Source organism: Pseudorca crassidens, chromosome 1 (genome assembly GCF_039906515.1).
Source record: "Pseudorca crassidens isolate mPseCra1 chromosome 1, mPseCra1.hap1, whole genome shotgun sequence".
Lineage (NCBI taxonomy): Eukaryota > Metazoa > Chordata > Mammalia > Artiodactyla > Delphinidae > Pseudorca > Pseudorca crassidens.
The window spans coordinates 65,138,031-65,155,235 of record NC_090296.1 but is presented as its reverse complement, the minus strand read 5'-3'; the positions used below and the strand labels follow the sequence as shown (position 1 = coordinate 65,155,235).

Below are 17,205 nucleotides of genomic sequence, written 5' to 3'. Positions count from 1 at the left end.
TTTGGCTTCTCGAGCATATTAAAGTTTTTCTAGTGTTTATGATGTTCTTGCCAAGAGCACACTTGCAGCAATCTGCACTAGAACAGTCTTTGTGCCAATTACTTCAAAAAGTATTCTTTAAAATGAAAAGAGGGAGGGTTTGTTTTTTTTTTTTTTTTTTCAGGGAACTTTCAGGTTATGGTGTGTTGGTTTCCATTTTAATTTTTTAGTCAGTCTTCCTGAAATGATGACTTATTGGCTCTGGAATGTGTGCATCTTTGGGTTATTTTCTCTTTTTTTAAAGTCTTTCTACAAAATGGAAGTTCTGATAAAGACATACGCATAGCAGGGATAATCAGTAGGATGGAGGAAACTGCTGTCGCTGCTGATACCACACCCTCATCTATTTAAACAGCTCTGGAAAGGAAACTGCTAGAAGCTTGTTAAAGAGTGCCCAAATGTGTGACTGTAAATGACTATCTCTAATCATGGCTGAATAAACCAAATGCAGCAAATGAGCTGGTGACACGCACAAAAGTCATATGAGCATTTTGAATTGCATATGCTGAATGGATAATAACCCATGTCAGTGCCATGGGGTCTTTTGAAGGTTAAAATCCAAGGTTTGATCGCGTTATTTATATAGAGACAGAAACACATTTGGGAAAACAAAAGAGGAAAGTGGAAGGGAATGTATCCTCTGAAATGCACTGCTGAACAGTGGAAGAGGTACTGGGCAAGAGATGGGGAGACTTCGCTTTTCTTCCTGTGTCTGCCACTCACTGGCTTTGCGTCCTTGGCTAAGACATTTGACCTCACCGGGCCTCAGTCTCCACATCTGTAAGGTGGGTGGTTGCACTAGGTAGTCTGCAAGGCCCCCTCCAACTCCAGCAGGAAGTCTTTCTGGGACGCCGCACACAAAGAGGATTAGGCAGGGCGTGGATTCATTCACTCCATACAGCGAGACGTTTTGAGGGGTATGTCATTCCTAGAAACTACTCTCATTAAGAATGAAATTTAGGACTGAATTAAGCCGCCTTATAAAATATTAGCTATAGCATCTAGAGGGCAGGTTGAGAAACATTTCAGAAAGTGTCCTTTGCTAATCAATGGCTAACCCATAACACCCAGCCACACAAAGAATGGAAACCAAGATAATAGAGATGAAAAGTTATAGAGATTTAGGGCTTTGATGATGGGTCAAAGCTTCATGTTTAAACATACGAGATTTAACAGACACCACAGTGAGGAAGAGTCTTAGACCCTATGTAGTTAGGCCCACTCGCTTCCCCAGTGAGGAAACTGACACAGAGAAAGGAGGGCGCTGCAGCAAACGCAGAGCTACATGTTGCCTGAGTGTGCCAGAAAGACTGAGGAACCTTGGCTCCTACTGTGTATTCTTTATTTCTTGCACCTGTTTGGGTCTAAAGTGCCTAGCGTAAGAGAATTCTTTGTTCTTGCATCACGGAAGAGTTCCAGATACCTACTGTAGCCTCCTGAGAAGTGAACATTCTTAGGTTTGACTTTTAAGGAGTTTCATGTCTAAATTTGGGGAATATTGGGGTTTTCATTTTTTCACAATATTTATGACCCATCTGTCTGCTTGCAATTTTTTTAATTATCAGAAATACAAGTATTCATATGTGTGTGTTTCCCCTTTAAGGGGATGGCTGCTTTAAAAAAATACTTCAGCTCCTGAGACAGCGGAGTTGCCCTTCCATAAGGACCGTTCTACCCATCGACGTGGATAATTGTCTTTAATTCTGTATCCTCTGCATCTGAGGATGAGAGGAGTAGCTGACTCCCATATCTAAGAGTTCTTCCTCTGAAGGTTTTCCCTTCTTATCAAAATGCAATCATTTATTCTCCTGCAGACCTTCAGGGCAGGTGGAGGGGATAGAGTAGGGCTGCCTTAACATTTTGTCAGGAGAGCAGAGAGCTCTCCGGAGCGCTGTCTTCACGCAGAGAAGCATCCAGTGAAGTCCACAGCTGTCTTTGGCCATTTGTTGCAGTTTAGAATGGATATAAATTCTGTTAGCAAACTCAAGAGAAACGAAGGTTTGGGAGACTAACTTAGAACAAGACGTGTTGCTAAACTCAAGAAATTTAAGTAAAACACACATTCACCAAAGGTGTTCAGCAAGGATAGAAAACAGAAAATATCTGAATTATATCTTAGTTTCTCTTCCTTACTTGGCATAAGACTAGCTCTGAGTCCTTTTCTTCTTTCTTTTTAATGTTGTCGGAGATACAATTGCAGTCTGTTACGTTGAGAAGAACTGCCTCTCTACCCTCAAGACAGTGGCACTAAGCCACAAGGGACCTCTCGGGGCCGTGAGGGGTGATACCCCCTCTTCTACATCAAGTGACAAAGGAATAAAAACGCTGCCCTCCACAGAGGTACAATGACCCTCTGTCCTTCTCTAGGAGACTTTAATAAAGTAACTGAATGAAACAAAATTTGATCAGATGTGTATAGTTCAGCCTTCTTGCTTCGTCCCTTAACAATTTATGGAGGTGTTTCTACCCATGGTCCTGTTTGATTAAATGATATTTGAAGTGTTCCACTCTCTGAGAAAATGTGGTTTATATCCTTGGCATACATTTACATAATCTCGTTAAGGAAATCTCTTCAGCTTAGTTAAACTATCCCAATAAAAATCGTATCTCTGGTAGAAGAAAGACTGTTTTCTCCAATGGGAACAGGAAACAAGTATGGAGTCTGGCCACACTTTGAGAATCTAAGGCTGTAATTGTAGCTATATTTTTTATGTTACATATTTGAAGTTTGTTAAAGGAGATGGATGAGAAGTAATTGCTATGTTTGGAGGATACAGTCATGTAAGAATAGAGTCCTGTAGCTAATGTTTTTTAAATGTGGATTTTAAAAATAATTTTTGATTTGTTGCTTGGAAAATGTTTATACACTAAAAAAAAAAAAAAAATGAGGGTGATAAATTACCACCAATCTCTCAAGCTCCCCGCTGGAGCCATCAAATTAAGGGTTAACCTCCCAGGATTCCCCTGAATTAATCAGGAGCTAAGCCAGGGGCAGGCTGGGCTGGGGGGGGCGGGGATTGGCAGAGTGCCACCTCCCCCAAGAGGCACGGGGCACAACAGTGCAGCCACAAATAAAGGAGCCTTGCCCGGGCTCCCAGCTCCTCTCTCAGGCAGCCCTGTGCACAGAAAACATGACCCGATCCCACATCAGCCCAGCGTTTCTGCTTACCATGCTCTGATCCTCCATTTCCAAAGAACCAAGACAAGGGGTTGTGTTCTGCAGAGTAGGGTTTTTTCCGGTCCTGATTTAATTGTAAATGTATGTTCATCTTTCTTTCCTCATTTAGGAGGCATTCTGTGATGAGCCTCTGGATCATCTTCTTAAGATCTCTAGATCCGTTCAGCTCTAGATAAAGATGAAGCTGCAGCTGGATGGAACGAATGGGCTGCCCTTAAAGCAGGACTCAAAGGATGGCTGTGCTGACCCTTGGCATAAAAGCACTGGCAATGCTGGGTGGCATGCAGATTCCCAGGTCCCTTCCTAGCTTTAAAGAATCTAAAGTTTGGGGAGTAGGACCTTGGAATCCACATTATTAATAAGCTCTCCAAGTGATTCTTGTGCATGTTCAAATTTAAAAACCACTATCCCTAGAGGTTTTTTGGTTTTAAATAAATCCCTGATATCAGCATTAGGTGTCATGGGCTTTCCAATTAAGGAACAAAATACGTTTTTCCCCATGTGCCAGGCCCATTTAGTTATCTGTGTACAGGACAGAGCAAGTTAACTCCATCTGTAAGAGGAAGAATGCCTGTCCTCATGCTTATGCATGAGTCTGCCTTTAGGACCTTAGGAGCTCAGTGAGAATAGAGAAATTAGTCCCTAGCTTCCTTCCTTCCTCTGCCTTCCAGAGTCGGGAATGCCCTTATCTACAGCTTTAGGCCTGTCCACTTCCAGAGCCAACCTTCAATGAGTCTTTTCAGCAATCAGACCAAACACCAACTGGTCGTGTTCCAATTACATTCCCGCTCCTGGCTCACCTCATTTCCATTCAAACCAAATGGAGTCCCTGAGAATTCACACTTTCTAGTTGTCGTCCTTTTACCCAAAAGGATTGGCTTCTGCCAGGGTTCCTCTTCCTGAACTTTGGCCTGGACACTTCCCTTGCACCCAGTCTCACCTCCGTTCTCTTCACTGCTACAGCTGCCCTGAAGTTGAGCCCATCTAAAACGCTCTCCAGTTCTTGCTGGTCCTCTAGCCTTAAGTGCTGAATCCTGCCCAGTTCTGAAGAGCCCTGATCTTAGGGAAATTCTTAGGGACAAACTCCCAGAAAGCCTTCCACCACCCATGTGGTTCCTGAGTTGATTGCCATCTCCATACCTAGCTGATGATGATGACATTCCACAACCACCTTGCCTCTGTTGCATCCCCTTTGGCCCTGGAAGAGGCCTGCATCTTCACCTGCTCCCTGCGAAGACCTCATTGCCCCCCGAACCTCCCCCTCCCTTCAATCTCACCTCTGCCTTGAGAAGTCAACTTATCCCTCCTCTGTCTTTTCTTATGCCCAGTTGCTAAAGTCTCATTGTGAATTATGATGAAGATTACTAGAAGCCAGGCAGTTTCTAGAAATAACATCTGAGGTGCTGGAAAGGGAAGGAAGATAACATTCTGCTGTTCTCCCGCCCCTCCCGGGGCCCACAGGCACCTCCTTCAGCTGTGAGCTCTCTTCTCCACAGTGTCTGCATCTATGGACAAGTACTCAGTCTCAGCTAAATTGTTGTGGTGTTGTTTTTTTTGTTTTTCCCCCAGGCCTTGCGCAAAGACCCAGGGGGCAGGAGTCAGACAGACAGGGACAGAGGGACCTGTCAGGGGAGATTCTCCAACCTATGATATAGTCTAAATTCAGGAAAACCCACTGCCTAAAAATTTGCATGAAGTAATTTACATGAGGCTGATATTCTCACGCTGGTTTAGATTAAGTTGTTAGGCTGTAGGCTAGATGTTTAGATTCAGAAGACCCGGCTAACCCTTTATCTTTCAGCAGGTTGTGGGACACCTCAGCCCCATCACTTAAAAGTAATTAGCTGGGGCTTCCCTTGTGGCGCAGTGGTTGAGAGTCCGCCTGCCGATGCAGGGGACGCGGGTTCGTGCCCCGGTCCGGGAAGATCCCACATGCCCGCGGAGCGGCTGGGCCCATGAGCCATGGCTGCTGAGCCTGCGCGTCCAGAGCCTGTGCTCCACAATGGGAGAGGCCACAACAGTGAGAGGCCCGTGTACAGCAAAAAAAAAAAAGTAATTAGCTGACTCTCCCACCTTAGCTAGTGATTTGATGATCTGTATGCTGAACCAGACTTCTACAGGGGAATAAAAGAAAAAAGACCAGAGTGCCAGAAGGAAGCCTAATTTTTAAGGTAAATTTGGATTCCCCTAAAGGACAAGTGAAAAAAATCTCTGAAGATGCATTAAACCCAGGGAATCATAGTTTTTTTCCTGCCTGCAGCATTTTTGGTTCCCCTCTTTGCGTGGCCCCATTCTGTACTTTACATTATGTGTGGAAAATAATGCACATAATACGTAACACTTCCTTTTTTTTTTTTTTTTTGTGGTACGCGGGCCTCTCACTGTTGTGGCCTCTCCCGTTGCGGAGCACAGGCTCCGGACGCACAGGCTCAGCGGCCATGGCTCACGGGCCCAGCCGCTCCGCGGCATGTGGGATCTTCCCGGACCGGGGCACGAACCCATGTCCCCTGCATCGGCAGGCGGACTCTCAACCACTGCGCCACCAGGGAAGCCCTATCAAGGTCTTTTTGATGGGCTCGTTTATAATGAGAAGTTATTAGTGGAGCACATCTAAGTGTTTATCACCAACAGACGATGGAAAGGAGCATATGGCAGGAAGAGAAATATATATTTGTCCAAGAAACATGGCTTGTTAACACTCCCACACTCGTCCTAAACTCCGTGGACATGTAGTCTCTGCACCGCGCACACCCGCTCATCGTGTCAGAGAAGAAAAAAGTCAAACAATGATTTCTTCCGTGTGGGACTGTCAAATGATGCTAATTTGGACATTTTCATCAAAGATGGTGGGATTTCCACTCAGAAATCCTTTGCATTGCTGCTTCTCTGTGGCTGGTATCTGGGCAGTACTGTGTAAGGGGTTTAGAAAAATACAGGCTTTAGCATTTTTGCACAGCTCTTTATGATAAAACAAGAACAGTGAAAGGAAATGTGAGGATTGAGCTCTTATATAAAATTGAGCTCAGGGGCAAAGAATCTTTTCGTTCAGAAATCTCTTTTGAAGAATGCCTGCAGATTAAAGACCAGGCTAAGACAAACCTTTAGAACACAGAGGCAATTTTCACCTGACATTGGCCAAAACCAAAGCATTGTTCCAACTCGGTTGTGACCCATAAACCCCTATTGATTAATTCTTAAAGTAAGCTCTGCATTTAGTAACTTGCAGCTGTCCTCTGAAACTTCTGCCTCTGCCATGGGTAAGGGGAGTGGGAGGTAGGGTAGCCCTACAGCACAGTGAAAGCCCCTCTATTGAGCATTAGTTCATGGAATTCTCTAGAACTTAGCGAGAACCCTAGGTATCAGCACCTGATTCTTATCCTCCGTTTTATATCTTAGGAGCTGTTGCCCTGGTCAAGCTAGATGACTTGCCAAAATCACCAGGAACAGAAATCAAATGAATTGTTCTGTTTCCCAGTTCAACGTTATTTCTACTCCACAGTATTCCTTTCACTTTAAAGTTACTAGGTTATTTTTATAGTTTCACAGGTCTTGACATACTATTAGTATTTAGGCCTGTATGTTTGTATTCAAAATCATTTCTCATTCACCTGCTTAACTCTACAAGGAAGCCATCCCATTCTTTGGGATGTTACCATGGGGCCTGGTGACCATGCGGCAAGTTTGGCATTTACGTTAGAATGGAATTGTGGATGGAGAAAAAGGGGGCTTAGAGTTTTCAGAAATGTTCACTTTTTAATAAAATTAATCATTATAGATTAAAAGAAACTCAATTTAGAGAAGCACCTAAGTTGCTTTAGGTTTCAGATACTCAAAGCGCTGGGGTCGGGGGCGGGGGGATGCCTTTGGTGTTCGTCTCTCATCTGTGTTTTCTCTGTTGGTAATTGCATTGAACTGCTTGGTTTTAACTATCACCTCCAGCCCAAACACCAAAACGAAGCACAAACCAACCAACCAACCAAGTCGTCCAAAACCATATCTTCATCTATCTTCTCTTAAGTATCCAACCCCTTTTTCCAGCTATCCCCAGGACACCCTGCCCAGGATTTCCCCAGGCTGCTCAAATACAAAATGTCCCCAGGGAAATCTTTTTTGTCCCTTTGTGAGTGATTCCTGTATTCCCACGTACCATTTAGTCTATCATCATCATATTCCTATGACACAGGCTTAAAATCATGGTGCTTCTCTCCAGGTCCCACTACCAATTTCTACTGCTTGGACCTGCCATTTGCCCCATCTCTAACTTTTCTGCTGACACCAGTTGAAATGCTCCTGGAGCCCTGGGTGTCTCCAGTAGGTTCTCTTTTAGATTTGTTTATCTTTTCTTTTATATTCCAGCCCTTTTCTCTATCTGGAACCCCTTTCACCATTCTCTGATTATATCTTACTGCAATTTATTTTAATGCCAGTTTCATGTAGCCTTCCAGATCCATTTGCTCAAAAGTATTTTCTACCTACCCTGACCTCCCAAAGATCTCATTCTATCCCTTTCTTATGGTGCACACCTGTTACTTAATGAAAATAGTATTTGTTGAGCATATACTGTGTATCAGGCATATACCTAGGCATATACCTTTCTATATGTTTTCACTTAATCCTCTCAGCAGCCCTATATTCTGGAAGTCCATATTTAACCGGTGTTGGGTGCAGCTTGGACATGGGGACTTTTAAAGACACCCTGGGTGATTCCAGCGTGTAGCAAGATTGGGAACCGCTAGTAGAACTCCAAATCCATTAGCCAGACATTCTCCTAGTAGATATCACCTTTGAAGCTCTAAAAAACAAACAAACGTTGGGCCCCAGCCCAGTGCTACCAAATTAGAATCTCTGGACTATACAGCCTGGGAATCCATGTTTACACAAACAAAACTTCATAGGAGATTCTGTCACATAACCAGGATGGAGAACCACTTTCTTGATCAGACACTGTGTTCCCTCCCAATATTATGATATTACAAGTAATTGTTTATGTTTCCTCCCACTATGTAGTCTGTAAACCCTTTGAGGACAGGTTTACATTTGATCCACCTTTGTTTTCTCCCTGGCACCCATCAAGGTCCCTTGCACATAATATGTTTCAGAAACTAAAAAACCAATAAAATGCCCTTTAATGACCCTATTAAGAAAACAAAAGACACCTTTACAGAGTATTTATTCTCTCTGTACTAGGTTTTTAATCTCTAATATGCTGACCTGGAAAGTAAGCAAGTCATTTCAATTTTCTGAGCATCATAGTTGCATGGCTACACAGTACCAGAGCTAGTGCCAGTGCCCAGCTCTTCTGATAATACTCTTTCCTCAACACCTCAGGCCTTCAAAGCAAATACAAAGTGAAAAAATCAACTATCTGTGTGTTCGGATACCTGCTCTCGGCCATGTTTCTAAAATCTGAACATAACTTCTCACAATGGAAAAAAACTGTTGGCATTGTGAAATAGATTTGGGAAAATACCTTAATTTAAACCCCAAAGTTAATTACAGGACCTAACAGATATCCCTTTTCTTCTCTTCAGCACCATCCTCCCTCACCCCCAGATGTACATACATACAGACAAACACACCCTCTGATTGTTCTTTGACATTTCTTGACAACTGTTAAGTTACTGCATTGGTAATTTTCTTTGGTTTTTTCCTTCTTAGTTTGTACAATTTCTCAAAGACTTTTCAAATAACCTGGGCTTCTGGCTATAAGTGAAATAATTTCAAAGGTTCATATACAGTTTATTTAACACAGTAAATTGGCATCCGGTATAAACTTCTAATGTTTTGTTCAATATGAATACGCACATAAAATATATACAAGCATAACAAAGTTGAAATGATGCTCAAACACGATCTAGAAACCAAGATTCTAGGCTCTTTTTTGCCATTTCCAAGCCCGATGACTCTGGTTAGGGAATGAATGTTCTAAAGCCTCTCTCCTCACCCAAAAAAATGAAAAGGAGAATGGCCTAAGATAGACCCTCCCAATTTTTCTCCCAAATATGAAATGTCATGATCCTTTAAAGTAATAATAATTTATTTGGCCTTTGGTCAAGATTAAACGAATAATCGGTCCTTACCCATATTATTCAGTTGACGGTTTTACAGGCAATCAGAATTATAATGAAATTTGTAGACTTCTTTACAATTTGGAAAGTGTTCACCACCATTACCTCCTTTGATTTTCATAACGTAATTGCAGAATAGTCATTATCCCCATTGCACAGAAAAGAAAATTGAGATGCAGAGAGGCTGAGTCCAGGAGAACAAAATCAGGAAATGGCAAATCTACTCAACCCAACTTTTGACCCCCTTCAACACCTCGATGGCCACAGGCAAAGCTGGAGGAGATCAGAGGCGGGGTAGATCTGCATGCACACAGCTCCCCCAGCAGCCTGTCTGCCTTCCCAGAAATGTTTGCTAGCCCAGATGCCTTCAGATTGCTTTGGAAGAGAGATCCAAGTGGGGATTTATTCAACGTATCATTTCTGGGTGTGAGTTTTCCTGAGCATTTATAGTTCTGTGTTTTTCCAAGAAGCTGAGTGTTCCCGAGAAAAGAAGACAGATAATGATAAATGAGCATCTATGTGAGCCCACCTGGGAGGAGGACCAGGGACTGTTAACACCCCTCCTGTGAAGCTAATCCCATTTCGTTTAGCTATTTCTTTATTAGTTAATGAGGTCGTGCAAAAACGTGTGTCTGTGATGATGTTTTAGCATCCCTGCCTCTAGGAACATTTTCAAATATTCATAAAGTAGCTCGTCTGACCAAAGCTTAAAGCAAAGGTGCGTTAAGTATGATTTTAGTCTACTTCAATGGGGGTGGTCAAAAAACTGCTCCTGAAATAACCTAAACAATCCTCCTCGTTGGTGTTTCCAGATCCACAGCTCTGGGCTCAAACGTGAAAGGGGACAGGGAAGAGAGATCATTTAGGACAGCCAGGACTCCAAAGGGCGGCTCCGTAAGCTTTGATCCTGCTGCCTGACAGCAGTGTGGCTCGCTTTTGGAAAACTGAATAACTTAAAGGAAACAAAAACACAGTGAAAAAGGAATTACCAGTCAAGCCCCTAGGAAGGAGAGCAGATGCTAGTTCTTCTTGCTCCTGGGAGGCCAGAGACCCACTTCCCACTTTGGTTCCTTCTGGCAAGGAGGGAAAAGAAGAATCTCAAAAACTGATTTGGCGCCCAGGGGTGCATTTGGAGAGGCCAGCCAAACACAGAAAGTCAGCCAGCTACGAAACTGAGCTCCAAGGTACCGGGAATGGCAGCGAGAACCTCTACAACTGGGTTTGGGAAGGTCTGCCACACTGTCACAGGGCTCCTGGAACACAGCTAGAGTACACACACACACACACACACACATGCACACACGCACAGTCTCCAACCACCCACACATACACACACCTGCCTTCTATCATCCGGAAGCACTGCCACCCAAATCCTTATTTTTTCCATCCTTTTATGCTTTCATTTTCCCGAAACATCGTTTAAGGAAACTGACACTATGACTCTTCTCCTATGTTCAGTTTACAAACAAAGGAACTTTTTCCAAAGATGGCTTTATAAAAATAATATTATTTAACATATGTGAGGATGATGAACCAATTTCCTTTGGTTCAGGGTGGCCTGGACTACCCATGGTATACTTTGGCTAAGAAACCAAAAATCACAGCCCAACGTTGTCCCTCTCGTTTCTGAGCAAGTACGTCTGAGCCGCCACCAAAATGGTGCAAGGCTTCCTGACCCTACTGTGGTGTGTGAGCTTAGGGAACAAATCATACTCCAAGGTCCTCTAACCTTCAGTCCCAGGCGGCGCTGCGAGAAAGCATGGCGTTACATGTACAGGTAACTTAGCACTGCCTAACATGGGATCTCTATGCTCAGAAGGACACATTCATTTCACTGTCACTGAGTTTTTTAATCATTGGAGTCTGGCATTTTTTGCAAATGAAGGAAAGCTCTGAGCCACACTTCTGAAAGGAGATGTCCATGGAATCCCACTCAGTACACATTTGGAGAGAGACAGACATCATCCATTAATAAGGGCTGATAATGCAAACGTTTCTTTTTGCAGCTCAGGGCTCAACTTTCTTGTCCTTTTGTCTGGTTATGAACTTCCTCTAAATGTGAAAAAAAAAAAGTCCTGAAAAATAGCAATAGCATAGTAATAACGCTGCCTTGAGAAATGCTGAGAGTATAATATTATTTCTCTTTTGTCTCTTGCCTTGAGGACATTGAGGGCACTTTGACAGCCCTTATGATTACACAAGATACAAGCTAACATTGGTTATTCCAGATGCAATTTTGCATTTCTCAAAAGAAGTACTGTTACAGCCCAGATGTAAATTTGACTATGTCCTGTACTTAATGTTCTATTACAGGTGATTCACATAACGGGCCGGCTACGACTAAGGGTGTCGCTGTCCCACGGGAGGACCGTCCCCAGCCAAATCATGGGGCTCGTGGTTGTGGCTCATGCCTTGCCTCCCCCTACGATCAATGAAGTCAGAATTGACTGCCATATGTTCGTCACTCGAGTAAATATGGACCTCAATATCATTTACTGTGAAAATAGGTACTTCGTTTTTGTTTTCATTTGCCCTGTTGTGTGTTGCGCATCGGTAAGGGCCGGTGTGTTCAGCAGTCTGAAGGATTTTACTCTCCCAACGAGGCTCATTATAAATCCTGATCTTCCTTTTAATGGCTGCTTGGACTGACACCAACCATGCTTTTTATTTGAAATTTACATCGCTGCCCTGATTTGCATTAGGGACAACAATGGAATGGAATTAGGAGTCCCAGGCATCCAGATGCTATAACTAAGACCCATTTTGGCCGAGAACCCAGGGAGAGAGGTGGGCGGAGACATTCTTGGCAAAACGATGCAGTAAGAGGTATCTACTGATGTCTCAGCCAGACCCACTTCCTCAAGGACCCAGACTTATGACAGGCAGTGTTCACAGAGGCATTGAGCACCTTGTCCTAGTCAGCTCAGGCTGCTGGGACAAATTACCATAGACTAGTAGCTCAAACAACAGACATGTATTTCTCACAGTTCTGAAGGCTGGCAAGTCCAAGATCAAGGTACAGGCTGCTGAGGTTCCTGAGGGGGCACGCTCTTCCTGGCTTGCAGAGGGCTGCCTTCTTGCTGTGTCCTCATATAGGGGAGAGCAAGCTCTGATCTTCCTCTTCCTATAAGGACACTAATCCCATCATGGGGGGCTCCATCCTTCTGACCTCATCTAAACCTAATTACCTCCCAAAGGCCCCACCTCCAAATACCATCACATGGAGGGTAAGAATTTCACTATACGAATTTAGGGGGTACGCAAACATTCAGTCCACAAAACATGTAGAGACAAATGAGAATTTGAGGTCCCCAGATGAAAAAAGACAAAAAAGAAATTTGTAAAACTATTCAATGACGCTTTGTAATCCTGAGGATTTCACTGTGATAAATTAAAGAAAGATGACTCATCATACGTATGACTTGGCAGACTGAGCTCTTCTAAAAGGACTTTTTAGCCTCTGGTTAAAAAGTTCACTTTTCCATTGAGCACAAAGCAAGGGACAAGGAAATGGGACAGTGCCCCTTCAGACCTTTCACCCAGAAGTCACCAGCCCATCATCAGACTGAATTGAAGAAGAGAGAATCACGGGGTGGGGGGGTGGGGGGGGCGAGGGGGGAGGGGAGGCGAACACGCGTCGGCTGTGGGAAGGAAGCTTGGCGACGCCGTCCACCCTGGTGCCACGGGGAGAATTACCGAATTAATTTGTGGGGACACTTTTGTGGCTCAGATTATCGTCAGGCATGAAGGCAGCACATGTTTTGCTGAGTCCTGTAATTGCCTTCGGGGCGGGGGGGGGGGGGGACAAAAGAGAGGAATGGTCAAGTGGCTTAGGAAATTGACCTCTTCAGGGCCCAGCCAAGAGGAAGACAGACAGCACCTGCATTCAGTCCATTAGGAAGCGCTAAAGATGTTGAGATCAAGTTAGAAATGCCTCCCCTTTCCGGTCAAGCTTTGATTCAGAGGAAAGAATTCACCATGGGAAAAGAGTACCCGCCCTGAGCTTTTTAGTGTTCAGGGGGGTAGAAGATATCATGAACCTGTCACTATTATTTAATGAGTAACTCAATCTATTTTCCAAGTTTTGGGGGTATTTATTAAAATTTTCTCATCATGACTGTATACTTGGCCGTGTCTAAGGTATTCTGCCATGGCCACAGAGAATCAGGAAAGATGAGTTTGCCAGAATGAGTAGCTAGAGTTGGCCAGGAATAATAAAGAGAGATAACATTTATTGAGCACTTGCTACACCCTCAGCCATATGCGAAGGGCATTAGATGCACTATGTCACTGAAGCTTGAGGACGGTTTTGTGAGGTCGGTGTTGCCCCTGTGTCCACTGGCCCCACGCAGTTTCAGCTTAGAGAGAAAGGTCAAGTGCCTTGACTGAGGCCAAGATTTGAACCCCAATCTGCCATATTCAAAAACCATGCCTCCTGTGGGATCCCCCCGCATTCCTTGTCTCTAATTTTTCTTCAGAAGTCAGGCTAAATGGTAACGAATCGGAATAACCGCTGAGGTGGAACTTTCATACACATGCAGCCATGAAAGAACGCAACTACAGCCCACAAAGCGGTCTCTTCTCTGATTTAAAAGTTAGAATGTTGGACACCCAGGGAGGCAGGTAGACAGCCAGGGGACGGAGTATGGCTTTGCGTCTTTGGAAACATACGTCGGCTCCCTCGACTTAGATTCACAACCACCAATCCCCGCAAAAAAAGACGAAGCCTCATCTTATTTACGGAACTCCCAGTGACTGTCCTGTCCCCAAGCCATCATCTAATTCTCATTCCTGTTATCACAGGTTGATTAATTCTTTTGATGCACTCCATGGACTTGAGTGCCTTATGGTGCCACTCTAGTAATTGAGATCACTTTCTGTGACCCACTTTATGCTTTTCTCTTCCCATTAAAAAATGTTTTTTCCACAACCCCTTATTAGCCAGTACAATACAGCATTATTCCTCCACTGAAGATGACAGTCATTATTAAAAAGGATCCCCGTTAAAGGCAACTGCATATTGAATCTGAGGGAACAGCATACCTGTGTGTCAAGCACTGTGCTACATTCATGTCATTTCATTCATTAATCCCCTCACCAGCCTCTGAAGTTGTTTTACAGATAAGGAAACTGAGGCTCGGCGTACAAGATGCCATCAGGCTTCTGATCCTGATACAGGTCATCAGACTGGTCTAGAGCGTTCTACACATATATTAAGAGGTCTTTGAACACTGAGCTGGTCACGTGCACCACGGTAACAGGCTCTGAGAGTACAAAAGTTCTTCCACTGTTTTGAAGGATTTCATTCAAATAAAAAATAAAGAACTGTCTTCCCTAAAAGAATGGAGTGCCTTTTTCCCAGGGTTCATAGTTGAATTAGGGATCTGCTAACTAGAAAACAGAGTCCGCTCCTTAACTCTGCAGATCCCTAGGACAGCCTTGGGTAAAGCCCACATCTGATGCTTTCAGAGGAGCGGGCAAATTCCAGAAACACCAACGAAGGCCTTTAATGACATCCTGATTCCCTCGTTTGCAGAAAGCGGGTATAAACTGTGCTTGGAAAGCATTTAATGGTTTTAGGAAAACACCAACTAATCTGTTTCGTACCAGAAAACCATGGAATCCTGAGAAAACCTCCAAGAATTCTAGTTTGGCCCAAAATATGATTTAAATTGCTAGATGTTGAGCAATTCACTCACTGGGTAGTGTATTTTCATTCCTTTCCATATCATTTTGGTCTGGTTTGGTTTCTTATTTCCTTGTCTTTAGGGGTCAGATTTCACTCCCCAGCAGCAATCTCATGGGTTTCTTAAAGGTGCCGTAAAGATTCACTTCATATTTGATAAGTCAGAAACCATGAAAAGAACAGGGGCAGTAAAGGGAATCAATTAAACAAAAGATAAATTCTCTTCGGGATGGACCAAAATGAATCTGAACCTGGACAGGGAGGAAGAGAAGTCGCCTTTTGGCGTGTTCGTGTAAACCAGGCAGATTCCCCCAACGTTTTTTTTTTTCCAGTTTTTGTTCTTTTTCTGTGCTCCTGCCTGAGGACATTGCCGGCTGGACAGTGACAGAAGCTTACACACACACACACACACGTACGGTCGAGCACAAGGCTGGCAGAGCTGCCAGGATGGTTTAAAAGTTTCCGTGTGGAATCCACCACAAAGTCCCAGTTAAAAGGGGCCGGAGTGAAAGCTGAGCTCCCAAATGACTCAGACGAGAAAAGATAATACCCCCAGGCATCTGTATGTCTCAGCATTTAAATTATATCCCTTGAAATGCCAATTTGGACTTTGTGCCAAGAAGCAGCCGAAGCCCTTTTTCATGGAAATACCCAATAGAAGACCAATCTGTTTAAATGAAAGGTGTCTCTAATCATTTGGTATAAACATAACATGTTTTTATTTTATTATGTAACCTTGAATTATCTTGGCCTCTAATGAGGATCTCGCATTGTTCCTGATTCTCAATAATTTCATAGAATTATGTTGTCTCAATGTGTATTCTGATACTAAAAAAAGAAAAGAAAAACCTATCTAATTATTTCAACACAATTGCTTGATCTAGCACAGTTCCTACTTTAGAAAAAGACTGTTCATATGTTAAAGGAAATAATTTTATCTAAAAAAGGTTTTCCCTCAGTGCCAAGTCCTCACAGGTACCCTGGTATAATGAAAATTGTCAGTATATTTGTTTCTAAGTCATTTAACAGTTTCTCTATTTCCCCTCCCTTCTGATTTCCAGCCTGTGTTCTTCTCTTTGTAGGATTAGTGATTATATGGATCTGACTCCTGTAGACATTGTAGGGAAAAGATGCTACCACTTCATCCACGCTGAAGACGTCGAGGGCATCAGGCACAGTCACCTGGACTGTAAGTACCTCCTATGCACGGGGACAGCTGATCCCAGCCGGAGTCAACAGTCTCAGATGCCCTTTTGGTTTCCATGCCAATTTCTCCCTTCACATCTCCTGTACATTTGAGATGCCTGTCAGCGCGCAGTGAGAAAAAGTGAGACATAAATCGCTCCAACTTTTGTTGGGATTAGATTGAAAGCTGGACCTCCGGGCCCAGAGAAATTGCTGGATCTGCAGGCGCTCACCCGGGATTTCGTGGTCTCTTGTGCTCTCTCTCCCACAAAGTGATGGGGGAATCTTTGTCTTAAGTGCCTTTTTGACCCTTTCATTTTCTAGAGAGCAAATTCCACCATGAAATCTGTGGTCTCAGTTTCAAAACAGACATGGGAGAAGACAAGTTCAACTAGGCCAGAGCCGCATAAAAATTCCTACTTGACTAGCAGCAAAACTGGGATGAGGGGGGAGCCCGGGGACAGGGGCAGAGTGTCTCATGTGGATACGGCAGCTCTCAAAGGTGCTGACTTTTCACTGTATTTCCAGAAAGAGGGTTATTTAGAGGGGCAGGTACCTCCATCTCCCGACTCTTGGAAGGGAGAAACTCATCTCAGCTCTTTGAGTCTGGTTCCCAGCTCCTGGCAGGCAGGCTCACCTCCGAGGCACCTTTTGTGGCATCTAAGCAAAGCAGGACCAGCAGTGTTCCAACTGGGTCCAAGCAGTAACTCACACACCAGCGTCCTCAGGCACTCTTCCCTCATCAAACTCAGCAGGGCTGTTTTCACTATGTGTGCAAGGGTTCTGACAATCCCATCAGGCAAGAGGCACTGGTCTGGTGGACCTCTCCGGAAAGGGCTGCCCTATTCCAACAAGAGATTCTTTTTATGACCATTCGGTAGACTCTTCCTAGAAAATGAGGGCCCTGCCATCTGTAGTCCTAGAAGGTTCTAAAGCCGGTCCTGAGCTCCACTTTTAAATACATGCAAGGGGACACAAAGGAGACGGCACAGCTTGAAGCAGAAGCTTTTATGTAGTAAAACCAGCCAGGTGGCCTCTGTATTAACTTC

General features: G+C 43.9%; 1 protein-coding gene and 1 long non-coding RNA gene across 12 annotated transcripts in view; one reads left to right on the top strand and one right to left on the bottom strand.

Annotated features, from left to right (window-relative positions):
* Positions 1 to 17,205, bottom strand: part of LOC137224862 (uncharacterized) — a 204,900-nt gene that overhangs the window by 88,617 nt on the left and 99,078 nt on the right. The gene's annotated exons all lie outside the window — the stretch shown is intronic.
* The window catches only part of NPAS3 (neuronal PAS domain protein 3), an 871,164-nt gene that overhangs the window by 829,701 nt on the left and 24,258 nt on the right, over positions 1 to 17,205 (top strand). For all 11 annotated transcript variants that reach the window (XM_067737808.1, XM_067737815.1, XM_067737799.1 and 8 more), the window contains 2 exons: positions 11,599 to 11,792; positions 16,054 to 16,160. In XM_067737808.1, coding sequence (XP_067593909.1) covers positions 11,599 to 11,792; positions 16,054 to 16,160 — 301 coding nt within the window. The remainder of the gene's footprint in view (positions 1 to 11,598; positions 11,793 to 16,053; positions 16,161 to 17,205) is intronic.